This window comes from Abrus precatorius, unplaced genomic scaffold (genome assembly GCF_003935025.1).
Source record: "Abrus precatorius isolate BTA unplaced genomic scaffold, Abrus_2018 Scaffold5, whole genome shotgun sequence".
Taxonomy (NCBI): domain Eukaryota; kingdom Viridiplantae; phylum Streptophyta; class Magnoliopsida; order Fabales; family Fabaceae; genus Abrus; species Abrus precatorius.
Window position 1 is genome coordinate 4544188 of NW_020874395.1, and position 15928 is coordinate 4560115.

At 29.9% G+C, this 15928-nt stretch overlaps 3 protein-coding genes across 4 annotated transcripts; 2 read left to right on the forward strand and 1 right to left on the reverse strand.

The window, feature by feature from the left end:
- The first annotated feature begins 158 nt into the window (after positions 1–158).
- Positions 159–1748, forward strand: LOC113867804. Its single transcript, XM_027503288.1, has one exon. It carries the CDS (start codon positions 688–690, stop codon positions 1462–1464), a length of 777 nt encoding a protein of 258 aa, XP_027359089.1. The 5' UTR covers positions 159–687; the 3' UTR covers positions 1465–1748.
- Positions 1749–9256: 7508 nt separating this feature from the next.
- Positions 9257–14760, forward strand: LOC113867115. Of its 2 annotated transcripts, none has more exons than XM_027502144.1 (5): positions 9257–9981; positions 10077–10147; positions 10460–12175; positions 13515–13626; positions 13737–14760. In XM_027502144.1, the coding sequence occupies exons 1-5, from the start codon at positions 9822–9824 to the stop codon at positions 14471–14473; spliced, it is 2796 nt and encodes a 931-aa protein (XP_027357945.1). In that variant the 5' UTR covers positions 9257–9821; the 3' UTR covers positions 14474–14760. The 2 variants fall into 2 exon arrangements, with proteins under 2 accessions (XP_027357945.1, XP_027357946.1); XM_027502145.1 differs by having other exon boundaries at positions 9365–9952; positions 13737–14741.
- A 475-nt stretch (positions 14761–15235) lies between these two features.
- Positions 15236–15928, reverse strand: LOC113866535. The gene has a single exon (XM_027501363.1). The coding sequence runs from the start codon at positions 15926–15928 to the stop codon at positions 15236–15238; it is 693 nt and encodes a 230-aa protein (XP_027357164.1).

Consider the following 15928-nt stretch of genomic DNA (forward strand, 5'->3'; position numbering starts at 1 on the left):
AAACCTATAAAATATTATTTAAAACATTCAATGAGATGAAAACGTTGACTAAACAATTATATAAAAAAAAGTTACAAATGATTTATTTCATTTAAATATATTGTTTGGAGTTAATTTGATTTTTCAAAATGGTTCTTAACTACCGTAGGATTTGAGGTGCTGACTGGTGAATCAGCCTCAAGATCTTTCTTCTTCTCCCTGCCACCCTCTCCACCAAAACCAGTCTCTGAATCTCTCTCCAAAACCACTCAAAATTTTTGTTTCCAAAGTCTCAATCTTGTATTTCTCCCAAACCCAGATGTCATATTCTTTCTCACATCACCCACTTTGGATTGATTGCACCATTGAAAATAAACAAAGTTGCATACTTTGATTTTATTTCTTCACAATTCAAACCTTCTTTTCACGCTGTTCAATTTTTTGAACTCACACACACAAAAGACTCTTCTTTTGTAGCAGTCTTGGGTTGGCTTTGAATAAACAAGCTAAATTGACTTCTTCTATTTTGCTTCTAACTTTTTGAACTTTGACACCCCATTAAAGCTCTCTATTGTTCTGTTCTTCTAATCCAAAAAAACACTCTTTTATTTTTTGTTTTTATGAAGCTTACCATTTTAGAATTCTGGGTGTGAGTGATTTTTTGTTATATTTTTGTTCTAGATTCATCAAAAGGTTTAATTGAATGACATGGTTGTTGAGCTTTCCTCAGAAAATTGTGTGGTTTCCATGATGAGTCCAAGGATTTCATTCTCACATGACTTCTCTCAATCAGATGTTATACCAGTTGAGAAACACCCTTTGAGATCAAACTCATCAGGCTTGAATTCAAGCATTGATTTTGATTTCTGTGTTCATGAAAGCTTAGAACTTGAGTCTTCTTCAGCAGATGAACTTTTCTCAGATGGTGTCATCCTTCCCACTGAAATCAAGAAGAAGAAGAACAATATTGCTCCTTTGAAGCCAAAAACTCAACCTTCATTACCAATACCACCCTCATCTACTATTTGTGACAATGCTTCTTCCACCACCAGCAAAAGCACCAAGAAAGAGAGCCTCAAAGATAACAAGGACTTGAATGATGAAGTTGATGAGAAGCAAAGTTCGAAGTCATTTTGGCGCTTTAAGAGAAGTAGTAGTTGTGGAAGTGGATATGGAAGGAGCTTGTGCCCTTTGCCTCTTCTATCTAGGAGCAATTCAACTGGTTCTACTACACCAAGTGTTAAGAGGGTGCCACTTTCAAAGGAAGGTCCTAATGTCAAGCAAAATTCACAGAAACGCTCTTCCATCACAAGGTCTTCTCAATCCTTTGGTTCAAACAATCATCAAAAGCCTCCACTCAAGAGGAGTCATGGGTCTTATGCTAATAGTATTCGAGTTAGTCCAGTGCTCAATGTTCCTTCTGCAAACCTTTTTGGTTTGGGTTCAATCTTCTCCAACAATAGAGATAAGAGCAAGAAGAAGTAATTTACAAAGTTAAACGCGGGTGGTGTATTTTCAGTTTTACTATTTTGAAATTGAGTGGGGTCTTATCTTTTTGTGTACTTCCCTAAAGCATGTGATTAGGAAAATTTGGTGTAGGCTATAGGTTGAAGTTTTGAAAGTTAAATTTACTGGTTTGCTTCAAGAAGAAAAAGTGATAAAAAAAAAATTAAAAAAGTTATTTGTGTGAATGGGATGGACAAGCAATGATATAATTCAGGCACATGATTTGGGGGCACAAAATGTCAAGAAAATGTTGCTTTCATGGCTGTCCCTTGCTTGTGTTTTTTTCTCCCTCTGCCTTTGTTCTTTGGTCACACAAGGTGTAAATACATCGATTTTACTTTATGTCCCTCTCTCTCTCTCTCTCTCTTCTTTTTCTTTTGGTTCTCTTCAATTCTTCTGCATGAACAAGAGATTAAACTTGAAGTTGATTGTACATTTGTAAGTGAGAAGAACTTAACGTGTTTCTCTTCTGCTTTTGGTTGTTATTGTCTTCCATGGCTTGATGCCTTGATTATTGTTAATAAAAATGTTTCCTGACATATATTTGAACAGAACCAATTGAATATTGATATTGAACAGAACACATTAGATAATTATACTGAGTCCATTAATGGGCTGAATATTACTTTTTCGTTGATTTGTTTCCCTCTCTTTGGTTAGTGATTGCTTATTTTTTTGGGGTGATCGACTTGAACACCACATGACTATGATTATGATCAGTGACCCCTGATTTTTCAAGAACCATATCCTTCTCTTCAAAGATTGCCAAATTGATACGGCGTCTGAAATGGAATTTTTTCCACTGCCCCTTTAATTTTTTGATGCAATTTTGGCCTCTTTGAAGGCGATGAATGGTAAAATTGAAGGTTGAAATTGATGTCTCAAAAGCCTACGAAAAGATGTTTTAGTATGGTCGTACTTCATTAAATGATGGTCTTGGGTAAACTTCAAATTCATAAAATTTCTCAATTTGTATATATTCTGATGTTAAAATTTCAATCACAATTAATACTCGTAATTTTACTCTTTGAAATGAACACTGCACGTTAACTACAAGAAATTGTTCAACTTTGAGCAAGCTTTTACTGAATCCATCACATTAGCATTATTGCTTCTTCACGTAGTTGTCAACTTTATACAAAAGCCTATCTATGAGAAATATTGGAAGGTTTAATCTCTGTTGTTCCTCTAGAAAAATTATTACATGGTTCAATTAAAAAATGTGGTTAAATTTTAAATATTTGAATTAAAAATTTTGGCCATGAATTGTGTGATGATTAGCTGAGGTTGTATGGACACGTGATAAATACAGATTACACAATAATTTCTCTTAAAAATAAGAAAAGAAATACAGATTAAATAATTTTATATATATATTATGAGGAAAGAAAATTCATATTTAATACATTTCCTTATGTTCACATAATAAAAGATAAAATATCATGTGCTTGAAAAAAAGATGGTTTTCGTACATCTTTTTGGATAAACTTTCAGCGATTGAGTCAATAATTACGTTATCTGTTGTCAGCTGATTCTGACTCTCAAACAATTGCTTGACGTGGGTCACCTGCACTGTGTAAGATATTGACATTCATTTTTAGGTGTAAAATGGATATAAAAATAAAACAGAGAAAAAAAAAGAAAAAAAATGAAAGTGCTAATAGTTCAAAGATTTTACTGTTTGTTTACCCAGAAAAAAAGTAAAAAAAAAAAACTTTTACTCATTCAGAAATACAAGCAACAATTTTTTATACTCTTATTAACGTATTAGAAGGATTTTCACATGACACTTGTTAAATGATAAGAATTCTACTAGACTACACTCTTCATTTAACAAGTTCTATCTATTTTTATTTTTATTTAATGAATCTCACATAAATTTATTAAATACTAAAATGTATGTTAACATTTTTTATAATTTATTTTTACAATTCAATCAAAAATAGATTTACTTTAATTCACACAAAAATTAAATGATCTAATTTTTTTTTAACAAATCTAGATTCATTTAAGTGAAAATAAATCTCTTACATTTTTACTTCTTTTACCTCAATTTTTCGTATAAATTGAAGTAAATTTAAATTTCAATTCAATACTTTTTATAAATACATTATTTCATTTTTCATTTTACTTTTTGTTAGTAAATTTTTCATCTTGCATTTATTTTTTTCCAATATTTCAAATAACAAATTTTTTCAAATTATAAAATTTATCTTTCTTCTATTTTCTTCTACTCTACCGAATTACTCCAATGGGTAGTCTTCAACTTAATTGAGGGATCTTTTGGCCATTTTAGAAGTCAATAGTCATAAACAGATTTGAATCATTCGTAGTCAATTGTCAAAAGAAGGGAAAAAAAATTAAATTTAAAGGGTACACTGAATTTTATATCCATAGTCAAATAATAATGCACACACTTTCTTACCAAAGTATTGATTACTAGTGAACGGGTTAACAAATACTACTAATTGTAGAAGGAAAAAAGTTATTGTGAAGATGAAAAGGAAAACATGGTAGTTGGGGAAGGCTGATTTTGATTACCAATAACCCAACCATTGGTTTTATAATTAAAAAATATTCAATATAGTTTAGTAAATATATTTTAAACAAAATAATTTCATTTTTTAAAGTTGAGTTTGAATACTTAAGAGTTATTAAAAATTATTATATTTTTTTATAAAATATTATTATCATTTTAAGATATTTAAAGTCAACAAAAGTTTTAAAAAATTGTTTTGTAATAGCATGTGATGCCATGGGCGTTAACATTGTAGAAGAATTATTGGTCAACCACGTGGTTTTCTGGTGTGCTATGTACTTTATGATGATGGGAATTGGACTTTGAAACTCTTTCAATTGGAGGGACTTTAAAAAGCAACTTAGGAGTTAGAATATCAATATCCAATTTATTCAACAAAATTAAACACCCCACTAATTACATTATGTAATTATTATTATATTTTTTAAAACATATAAAGTACCTATTATCTCAAAACATTAAAATATTATCTTTCTTTTTATTTATAAAGACTAAAAATTTAACTGTTTTATTAAAAGATATTATTAAACTTACTAAATTACCTTTAATTAATATATTTTTTTACTCAAATTATTTAAATTATATAAATATTTTATATAAAAAAATATTGATAAATAATAACACTTGCTGAAAAGTGAATTATTTCAACCTTTCGCGTTGGTATTTAATAGTTATTATTATATTGCAAATTTTATTAAAAATCTTATGTAGGTGAGTGTTTTATATATAGTTTTCAATGGTGACCTTAAAACCGTATCTTGACTAAAATACTAGTAACGTTGAATTTATTGCTCTTGTCAATTATTTACCTCTGATCTTAAATAAACAAATTTATAGTATTAATAATAAATAATTAAAGAAAATGGTAATATTCGACATTTTCTTAAGCCGCGCTATTGATTTGTCAAATAATCTCACGTGATACTATATACTGACTTTTATTATTATTGTTATTATTATTATGCTAACAATAGACTAGGAAATATTTCGGACCGATTTATGTGGTTACTAAATTCAGTCACTAATTAACTATTTTTTTTATTATGATATAAATATATAGGAGGATAAGATCATGTCAATATAAATTAATTAGTTTGATAGTATGTGCAAAATGCATGTATTTTATTTTTAAATAAATATACATATAATTTAATAATTAAAAATAAAATTTTATAAATATGAAATATTATAAAAAATTTTGTATGATTATAAAATTAATCAAGTATAATACACTATATGATATATATCACGACAAAAGTATAATTTACAGATATATTGTTTTGAAAAAGATAGGTTAAAAAGTACACATATTTTATATATGATAATGTGATAACTAGCTAGAGAAGAGTAATGTATATCTTAATATTAAAATAAATTTATTATAATCAATTAAGGAAAGAAGTATGAGATATAGTATTTGAGAATAATATAGAATTAAAAAATATGTATATATAAAAGTGATGAACTCTAAAATTTTAATAGAGAAAACATATGTTTTATATGAAACTAAAAATGTGTAATTACTTAAACTTTTGACTAGGAGTATTATAAATAAATTATTTAAAATAATAGATTATGTATATAAATTTTACAGACATAAACATAAACATAAATATTTATACGAAAAGTTAATAAGGAAGTTATATAAATATAAATATTTATAAAAAAATTAAAAAATTATATAAGACAATAAGAAAAATTTTATAAATATAAAAAATATATTCAAGAAAAATCTAAATATTTATATAAAGTAATAAAGAGAAAGTTAAAAAATAACTTTAATTTCTAAAATTTAAAATTAAATTAATAAAGAGGTGTATAAAATTATTAGAGTGGGAAATAAATGAAATTTACTCATTATTATTTTTCAATTTTAATCACACATACTTGATTACAAGAGAGAGTAATTTTACTTAATGTTTTATTTTTCAAATAATAGTCTTTTATTTATAATATAAAAGATGAGTAAATCGTACACCCATGAGCTTCTATGCATGTGTTGAATGTTTTTTTTTTTTTTGTCAAATTGGGCTTGTAGGCATGGATTTATTTCAAATTGGGGAGGAAGTAATATGAGGTACATAGGAACATGATCTTATGCTTGTTTAGTTGTATTGGGCCTAGTTCTTGCCTCTTGGGGCCTCGAGGTGGACGACAGAGAGAGATTTACTTATTGGGCCCGTTTATTAGCCTGGGAAGGAATTTGTTGGGCTTAAATATGGACTTATTTACCAAAGTCCTAATAAAAAAGAGAGTGTAGTTCACAATGGACAAAACTTAGCTCAGAATAAAATAATAATAATAAAATTCAGGTGCTAATGCTATTTATTAATTAAAATTAAATTTTAATTTTAATAAAATATTTATATTTTATATTACTGTGATAAAGTTTTAATTTTAATTGATAAATAATACTTTGCAAAACCTCTACACAAAAATTGTTTCCCACATAAATTTATCTTCTGAATGTAAAGTAACTTAATCAAAACACACACACACAACTTAAGAGAGACTAAGTTTAAATAAGATAAGAATGACAAGTTCAATACTTGAGCTTATAGCTACTAAAATGGGCATTTCCAAATGGATTAGCATGAATTTGCATGATAAATTTTAAAACATTTTTATTTTAAATTAAATTTAAACTTTTTTAGTTTGATCTAATCAAACTTAATGCAGGTTAGGTCTACAAAACCTGCAAATAGCATTAAAAATTAAAATTTTACTGAATTTAATCACTATTTCTGTGAGCTCAAATTATATCTAAATTATTTATACCATCTTCAATACTACAGGGTGACTAAAATATAGTTATGCTTTTGTAAGATACCTAAAATATAGTTATTAGCATTTTTTAAAATGCTACTTTTTAACTACTTGCTAAAAGCAATTTTTTAAATAATAATTCTTATTATTCCTTCAATTTTTAAAATCTATTTTTTCACGTTAAACTTTTAAAAACTATTTATGTCATTAAATTTTAGGACAATATAACTAAATAATTAAAAACTATTCTTTATAAATATAAAAATATCAAAACAATAATACAAATTCATGTGCATTTTCTCATTCATTCAATAGATTTTCAAATAAGAGTAAAATTAAAATTTTATAATTATTTAAAAATAAATAATTAATAAATTTTAAATTTAAACTATAAATTAACGATATCTCTATTATCACTTTATATTTATCAGTTAATTTAATAGCTAATTGTATCAAGTACTTTCAGTATAATCAACACCTTTTCTTAGCTTTCATCTTCAACTTTTAGCTAGCTTTTCAACTAATTTATCCATTAAATTTTTAAAACACACCCTTAAAATTGGTTAAAAGTAAATGTTAAAAGAAAATAAAAAGATTAAAAATATGAAGTGCTTAATTGAATTAAAATTCATTGATGATCATTAAATAAGGTAAAGGTGACAACAACTAAATAAGAGTATGTTTGTTGAGGTAATTTAATAACTAAAACTTTATTTTTTTATTTTCTTGATAGAAGGAAGCAAAGAAAAAAAAACTATTTCAAATAAGGGACTCCCCTAAGATCTGCTTGGTAAAAATAGCATTATTTAATAAGGTATTTGAAATATGTATTTATTAATTTTTTTAAAACTTGTTCTAACTAACATTTTTTAAATGCTATTTTTTTAACTATTAATTAAAAGTCATATTTTTACTTTTGTCTTTATTATTTTTTAATTTTTTATTTGATTCATTTAATTCTTAAAACGTTATTATTTTTACTTTTTTCACATTATTAAAATATAATTAAATCGTTAAATTTTATTTTGTACGGCATAAGTTTATTAAAATAATTGTAATATATATTATCTCATTTTATTCAATAAAAATATTTTAAAATAAGAATAAAATAATTTTTATAATTATTCAAAAATATGTAATTACTAAATTCCAAAATTTTTATAAAAATTAATGACGTCTATATTTTTTAATTTTTATTTATCGACCAAGTCAATAGCTAATTTTATCAAACATATTTAATTTAATCAACTGATTTTTAAATTAACTTATTCACTAATTTTTTCAAATACACTTATACACCCAAAATATTGAAAATCTAAAACAACAAAACTTAAAACTTAAAACAATAAAACAAAAGAAATAGAGAGAATATCATAGTTAGTTAAAAATAATTATCTTGAATAAAAAATGATATTATTAAAAAATTTAAAAATGACAAATAATTTAAAACAAGTAAAAAATATTTAGATGGTATTTAGTATGACAGAGAGAGCATAAGAAATAATTATTAACTCTTTTTATTTTAATTATAAGAAACAAATATATAATTTTTAGATGAATTATCTACTGTTTTTATACTTTTATTTATTATATGATTTATGTTAACAAGATACTAAATTTTTATTTATATAAATATAAATATAGTAAAATGAGCTACTCGGCCTATTTAAATAATAAATTTTATAAGATTAATTTAAAAAAATTCAAATTTAATTCATACTCATAAAAATGGCACTTATAAAGGTGAAAGTTTTTTTTTTTCAGGTTTAATCTATATCAAACTTATTAAGTTAAAAATATTTAAATTTAATTTAAACTCAAAATTTAAGGTACCTAAGCCTTATATTTTATTAGAAAAATTAGAGTTGACTCGATTGAGCAAACTCTTTTAAATATTTTAAAAATATATTACTAATATATGAATATAACAATATTTTTTATTATTTGTATAAATTAGTTATAAATTTTACCAATGTGTAATTAATAATGTGCAATAAGAACCTATAAATAGTAAAATTTAATTAAAAAATATAATTCATTGATAATATTTAATATTATAATTTTTCAAAAAACATGTTATATGTTATTAAATATATGTTAAAAAATAAATAAATTATTTATTTAACATAAAGAACAATTTTATTAAGAGTTTAACGATCTAACAGTTTTATATTTTTATTAAAAAATAATTTATCATATTATATTTTCTGTTAAAAATGATTTTTTTAATATAAATAATTAATCCTCCTACGTGTAAAATTTATAAAATATTTATGATTACTAAATAAAAATCTTAAATAAATATATTTTTATTTAATACTTATAAAATAATAAAATTTTCTTAAGAAAATATGGCAAAGTTGTTTGGATATTTATTCTCAATTCTAATAAATCCGTAAAAAGAAAATGGGAGGGAATACTAACTTTGTTTTAATATATGTCGTTGACTTTTTTGCTGTAGTTTTGACTGCAGGATGCTAGATTGTGTGGATCCATGCGCGTGGGTGTCTTTTTCGTCTTATCCACGCGCTGTGGCACTCGCTTCTCTCAACCAGCCTCTATCTCTGGCACTGCACAGAGAGAGACAAGAAAAAGCTCTGTTTCTGATTGTTTTCAGCTGTCGAAAACCACGTCGTTTCATGCAAAGTAGCGTTCTTTTGCAGCACCTTTTTGTGCACACTCTCACTTGTTTCCTTCCTCTTGTCTCTTCCCTCCTTCTTCTCTTTCCCGCGTGTCGTTTTTCCAGCTCAAGTGTCGTTTTCTGCTCCACCCTCCATGCCATTGCGTGTTTGTTCAATGATCATGCTGTGTCTTTTGTGGGTGTCGTTTTTGTAGGAGTGTGTTTTTGTCTCTATGTTGCTGAGGCTCCAAAAGTTTTGAATTTGGAGCGAGGTTGAAAAATGCGATTTTAAAAAAAATGAGGTTTGGATAAATGGAGATACATTTTGGGTGCTTCAGTTTGGAGTGAAAAGTTTATCTTTTTTTTTTACTTTGTTTTTGGAGTGTTACTTTGTTGGTGAGTGTTGTAGAAATGAATGATACTAGTGGAAAGGGTTCTTCTTGTTTGGTGTTGACGGAGAAGAAGAAGAATCAAAGTCTTGGTGGTTGCATTGGTATTTTCTTTCAGTTCTTTGGTTGGAACAAAAGACTCACTAAGAAGAGGTTCTTCTCAAAGAAACTTTTGCCTCCTGGTTAGTTTTCTCATGTAACGTAACACATTTGACAGTTATTGCTTGTGTGTGGAAAACTGATGAAAGTGTTTGGTTTTGTTTGTTGATTGTATCAGCTCATGCAAAAGAAGCTTCTTCAAACACGTTTAAAGGAGATGAGAAAATGCCAAATTCTAAGCTTCACTTGGTAAGACTGTGCTAGTTGTGTTGTGTTGTTGGTTTTGGACTCGAGTAATGCTTTTTAGTTATTGGAAAATGCTAACAAGTACGGTACTAGTTAGTGAATAAAAAACAGAAATACTCTAAAAGTGTAAAATATACTTTCATGATTTTTAATGCATCCCAATATGATTTCTAACGAAAACTTACTGATTAGTTGATTTCTTAACCAGTGCCCCTTCGGGCACTAGTTAGTAAGACCCTTAGTTATTCAGTTTTCTTTGAAGTTGAGCTTGAAAATTGTTTCTTTGGACTTATTGTGATTGTTTTTCAATTGTAGATTGCTAGTGAGAACAATGGAGGTTTCCCGAGTGCCAAAAAAGGTGGGAATGGTGGTGTGGAGGCAGAACAGAAGCATGAAAAGACAGTTCCGGGTCTGGTTGCAAGGTTGATGGGTCTAGAATCTATGCCACCTTTACAGCAAGATAAGTCCTTGGAATTTTCATTTTCTGATTCTTGCGGTGATGAACCTAATAATGAAGAGGTGGATTTGGAAATAGTTTTTGCAAATTCAAAAAAGCATGATTCATCAAGACCTCGGAAGATTCAGAAAACGGGAAAGCATGAGAGAAGGATAGTAGTGACGAGGTTTGGATCTGAGGCATTGCAAATTAAGAAAGTTTTGTCACGAGCTAGAAAGTATAACGATCACCGTCAACACAAACTTGTTTCTCCTTTGAAGAGTCCTAGAATAGCTTCTAGAAAGAGCGCATCTCGGCGCTCTAGGCTTATAGGAGCAGCTACTAAGATCCTGGAACCTGGATTGCAGGCCACAAGCAGAGCCAAATGTTCTCTTCCATCTTCCACTTCCATTAATTATAGCATTGTGACAGAAAGGGTAGGAACTAGGCCATTAGATGTGAAATATCAATGTGGTTATGATGACAGCACAGGTAAGTCTTTGATGGGACATGCTTATTGCAGAAGTTGTGGTAATTTGCTTGATGCTGTTGATTACAGGCCTGAGGTTGAGGGACAGCAAGTTGTGTTCACTTCCTCTTTGGAGAAAGCAAAGTCATTTATCCCCTCTCATGAAAATGATGTTGTTCTCTTGAGAAGCAACTCAAGCAAGGAGAAGCTCATAACTCTTGTTAATGAAGATAAAAATAATGTGCAGTATTGTAATGAATCCTCTACCAGAAGAATGTCTTTTCTTGCCGATAGGGATTCATCATGTCAACCATGTGGAACCCTTGATGACAATGACGAGGAGGAGGCATCTTCTTGTTCCTTCAAATGCAAAACTCAAACACAAGTACAGGCATTAAGCCGTGAAAAAATTTCATATGGATCAAGAGTAAGTAATGTGCAAGTGAAGAGAGTATCATCAGCTGCCAGTGCTGTGAGAGGGACTAAAGACTTAGTTACTTTGAATAGAAGCCTAAGTGGTAGAACTAGCATGAGGTCTCCAACCGAAGTGGATAGTTCCAAATTTGATCTAGAGAGAAAACCTCCTAAGAGATATGATTCCTCGTCTCCTGTAAGAACCTTTGAGAGGAAAATGACCCCAAATGTATCACAAGTTGGAGGCACAGCTTCCAGTAATTTGGTTACAGTGAAACAAGGAAATGTTAGTTCTGGTGCAAGGGGAGGTACAATAAGGGGTTTTGATGCTTCCTCTCGAAACAGTTCTAATGCCAAAAGTAAACAAGATGGTCAGCGAAATACATATAAGGTTGATGAAAATAAGGTCAATGAGGTTGTTTCGTTTACCTTTAATTCCCCTTTTAAGCAAAAGATAATAATACCCGGTGAAAAGGGAGACACAAGCAGTGATAATGTCATTACGACTTGTTTCCAAAGACCTCCACCCTTAACATCAGATGCTTTTGGTTCCTTTCTAGAACAGAAGTTGAAGGAATTAAGCACTCAAGAAAATGAGTTGGACACTGATGGTCCATCGAAAAAATCAATTACCATGATTCTTCAAGAACTGTTAACTGTGCTTAATTCAAGGCATCTAACTTGTTCCAATGATCATATATCCAATGACAAGGTTGGTTTCATGCCATTTTCTCCTTTTATGTTGTCTAATTGGAGTTTAGTTTCTTCTTTGATCCTTTTGCTTTCGCTATCAGTTATGTTTTCAGTAAGGGTAGGTAATATCTAGTTCCTGATTTTCATTGTAGTCGTTGATGTTTAACTGTCTTACTATACAATGCAAAAGCATAATACTTAGAATCTGAAGTTGCTGTTTTTAAATGTTTCTGAGTGTGAATTACAAATAAGAGTTTGACAACATTGTGTCAATAGCAATGGCAACTTTTTGTAGAAAAAGGGGGGTGGGTATACCCTTTTTACATGTTTGCAACCAATTGTCATCTGGCATAATTTTTCTCACTGCCTTATTTATCGTTTTTAGACTTCACCCTCTTGTTTTTATTAAATCATTTCATTTTAGTCCGACAAATCACATGTTTGGGTACGAAATAATTGTATTTCTAGTTCTAATAAAAAACATACCAAGTGTCACAATTGCCAATATGTTAACCTCATTAGAGAAACCTTGAAAATAGATCTTACTCTAATAAATGGATTTATTGAAATAGTTTGATCCATTAGCCTACTCTACTTAGTGGGATAAGGCATCAACTTTGAGCTTGGCCCCAAGATCACTTCCTCTTATTGGTTGCTGAAAAGACAGGCTACACTTTTTCTTTAAAGGACCTTGTTAATATATTAAAATATTTATTTCTAGAAGACTAAAGGTTGAAGTTGATGATGGGGAGAGGACAATTTAACTGTCAAATAATTTGGAATAGTCCAATCAGTTTTGAAGTTATGATCAAATGTCATATTTTCAACACTTTTGCACAAAGAGGTAGTTAGAAAAACACTTTCTGAGAAATCTCCACTTTTGCACAGAAATTTACTTTATTTCCTGCATCCAGCATTCACCTTGACAGAATTTAAAATCCCAACCGTAACAGATTTTTGGCATGACATTTATAATTACCATTTTCATTTTAGTTTATAATTTTGCTCAACTACCACATATATAATTAGCGTGTTGGATGAGGAAAATTAACAAAAACCAAAGATGTTATTTCATTACTTTCTAATACACTTGGTGCCACTTTATGTGTAATTGGTGTCTTAGGCGTTCAATCTCAACATTTTGGGAGTGTAGACTTACTGTCATTAAAACCTTTGTAAAATAAAACATTTCCTGAAGCCAATGGACTTGTACCCATCTGAGCTTTGGTAATTTTGAGTTTAAGCTTGATCTCTCTGTTCACTCTGATATTTTATTAACATAAGTAGTACTGTGATTAGTGGATATCTGTATTTTGATACTTATACCTGACATTATCTTTTGTTTCTACTGATTACAGTATAGGGAAAATCATGGAATGTTATTAGGAACCTCTTGCAGTGATAATCATCTCAGTCCTGGATCAGTTCTTGAAGCTTCCTTTTCTTCCAGTAGTCTGGATGAAAGCTCAGGTAATGGAATTGATAAGATATGATTTCTAACTTTCATTTATATAATCCCTCTGGCTTTTTTAGCCATGTTTAATTCCTCTCGTTGATTTTGATCCTTGACATAATTCCAGGGCACGGTTTTCACCTTCACTACTATATGAATTGCTCATACGATCAACTGGAACAGTTGGAACATGATATTGAACTTTTAGATTCTGCAACTTCATTCAACAAAGGGAAGAAAGGTTATGAGATACTGACTGAACTTATCAACCAAGTCCCTAGGATATTGCAAAGTTTAAATTCTTTTAGGATAGGATTGACAGAAAGCAAGCTTACCCATGTGAAAGATGTTATCCTCAATACTGAATTGGTTCTTGGAAATGCTATTGAGCACAGTGAGGATGAAGTGCCTCAACTTCTCATTTCTTACTTTCTTCTGGATGAACTAGACACCATGCCAAGTAATGCTATGTGGACAGATCTTAATGGATATGTGGGTTGTGAGGAATCTAAAGAGGGAAACCAACTTAAGGCATTTGTATTTGATTGTGTAATAGAATTTCTAGAATCAAATTGCTGCCAATATTATCACAGTGTATTCAAGGCAAAGTCTGCATGGATAAAGTTGCCTTTATGCATGAAAGCCAAGATGTTGGTTCAAGAGTTCAAGAATGAGATTAAGAAGTGGGCATGCGTAGCTGGGCTGATACCAGATGAAATAATAGAATGGGAGATGAGTCACTCCTTAGGGAAATGGACTGATTTTAATATTGAAGCATTTGAGGCTGGTGTTGATATAGATGGGGATGTTCTCCAAGTTTTGGTTGATGAAATTGTTCAAGACCTTTTAGATTTCAGCCAGTGAACCATTTGAATATATCTAGTTCATGGTACTAAAATTCTTCTAAGCTGGTCATGCAACATATCACCAGTAATTTCTCTTATCTTTTGTTTTGATCCAAGAATCATTGTATACGTTGTTGTACAAATAGATTAATGGTATTTTTAATGGGGCCTCTGGAGATCATCTGGATAACTGAATAGATAGCATCCAAGTATGATGGTCTTTATTATTAATTTTTTGCATGTGTAATTTGGCCAAAATTCTCACCAATATTATTAGTGCTTTAATTATAAACTTGAGCTGATGATTAACAGGTTGAAACCTCTTTTGTTTCAACATATTCAGTTAACAATTGAAGCAAACATTGAAGAAAAATAAACAAAAACAACTGATATTAAAAATTTCTCAAGCACAACAGAAAGAAAAGAAAATATTCCACTAAAATCTTCAAAGCTAGAAGTTGATAATGACATATTGAAGAGGAACAATATAAACGATCACCAGACGGGGACTATTTTGGCCTTTGACAAAAGTCATTTCCACTTAAAGAAGTTAAAACTATGTATTTCCAATTATAGTATTACAGTGATAAACACTTACATCATCATAACTTTACATTATCCTGTAAGTTCTTCAAAAGGAAAAAAAAATCAAATAGAATGAATGAAAAACAAAAAAGGAAATAAATAGCAGAACCATCATCACACCCTCCCAAAGCAACAAATTCAACCAACAATGAACAAATCCAAATTTGAGGAACCAATATCTCCACACCACCCACTTTCAAAACAATCTGTGATGCCCTGAAACTGTCTTCCCTAACACTCTGTTGCTCCTTCCTCCTCCTCCTCTTCTACCTTCACCATTGATGGCAATGGCTGTAGCAGAAGAAAAACTCTTAAGCTCATCAATGCAAGCATAGCTCTTCCTTGCCATCAGAACACCTCCACCACCCTTCTTCTTCTCACCTCCACTAGCTGACTTGCTCCCTCTTGAACTCAACAACAACCCATTTCCACTCTTGCTTGGTGGGGGTGTCATCTCCATCCTTGAAGGCAAATTGCTCACAGGCTTCTTATTCTCTTTCCTCAAAGCAGCAGAAAAATCAGGCACAGAGTGAGCAACAAAGAACCCTTTTGAGTTTCCTTCACAAGCTTGAAACTCTACCTGTTTTTTCCTTGGAGGGGTGGTGGCAAGTTTTGTTGGTTCCAGTTCTTGAGGCACTTGTTGTTTTTCTTGCATCAAACACTTCATATGCAACCTTGTTTCTCTCAGCTCAGCATATGCAGTGTAATTAGGACCTCTCTCCATGATGAAGTTGTATGCAGAGGTTAGCCTTAGAGGGAAAGGTTGGTCTGAATGAGAATTCTGGTTGAGGATCAGAGATACGGGGTCAAGGGCATGCAAGAGTGGCTCAATAATGGGGTTTGGTTCATGGGTTTGTGGCAGTGAGATGCTACTGTTTGTGTCAGCCAT

Bases quoted from the DNA above. Each gene is read 5' to 3' on its own strand.
- LOC113867804 (XM_027503288.1), top strand. From the start codon at position 688: ATGGTTGTTGAGCTTTCCTCAGAAAATTGTGTGGTTTCCATGATGAGT.
- LOC113867115 (XM_027502144.1), top strand. From the start codon at position 9,822: ATGAATGATACTAGTGGAAAGGGTTCTTCTTGTTTGGTGTTGACGGAG. The intron at 9,982-10,076 runs GTTAGTTTTCTC...TGATTGTATCAG, and splicing joins AAAGAAACTTTTGCCTCCTG to CTCATGCAAAAGAAGCTTCT. The intron at 12,176-13,514 runs GTTGGTTTCATG...TACTGATTACAG, and splicing joins ATCATATATCCAATGACAAG to TATAGGGAAAATCATGGAAT.
- LOC113866535 (XM_027501363.1), bottom strand. From the start codon at position 15,928: ATGGCTGACACAAACAGTAGCATCTCACTGCCACAAACCCATGAACCA.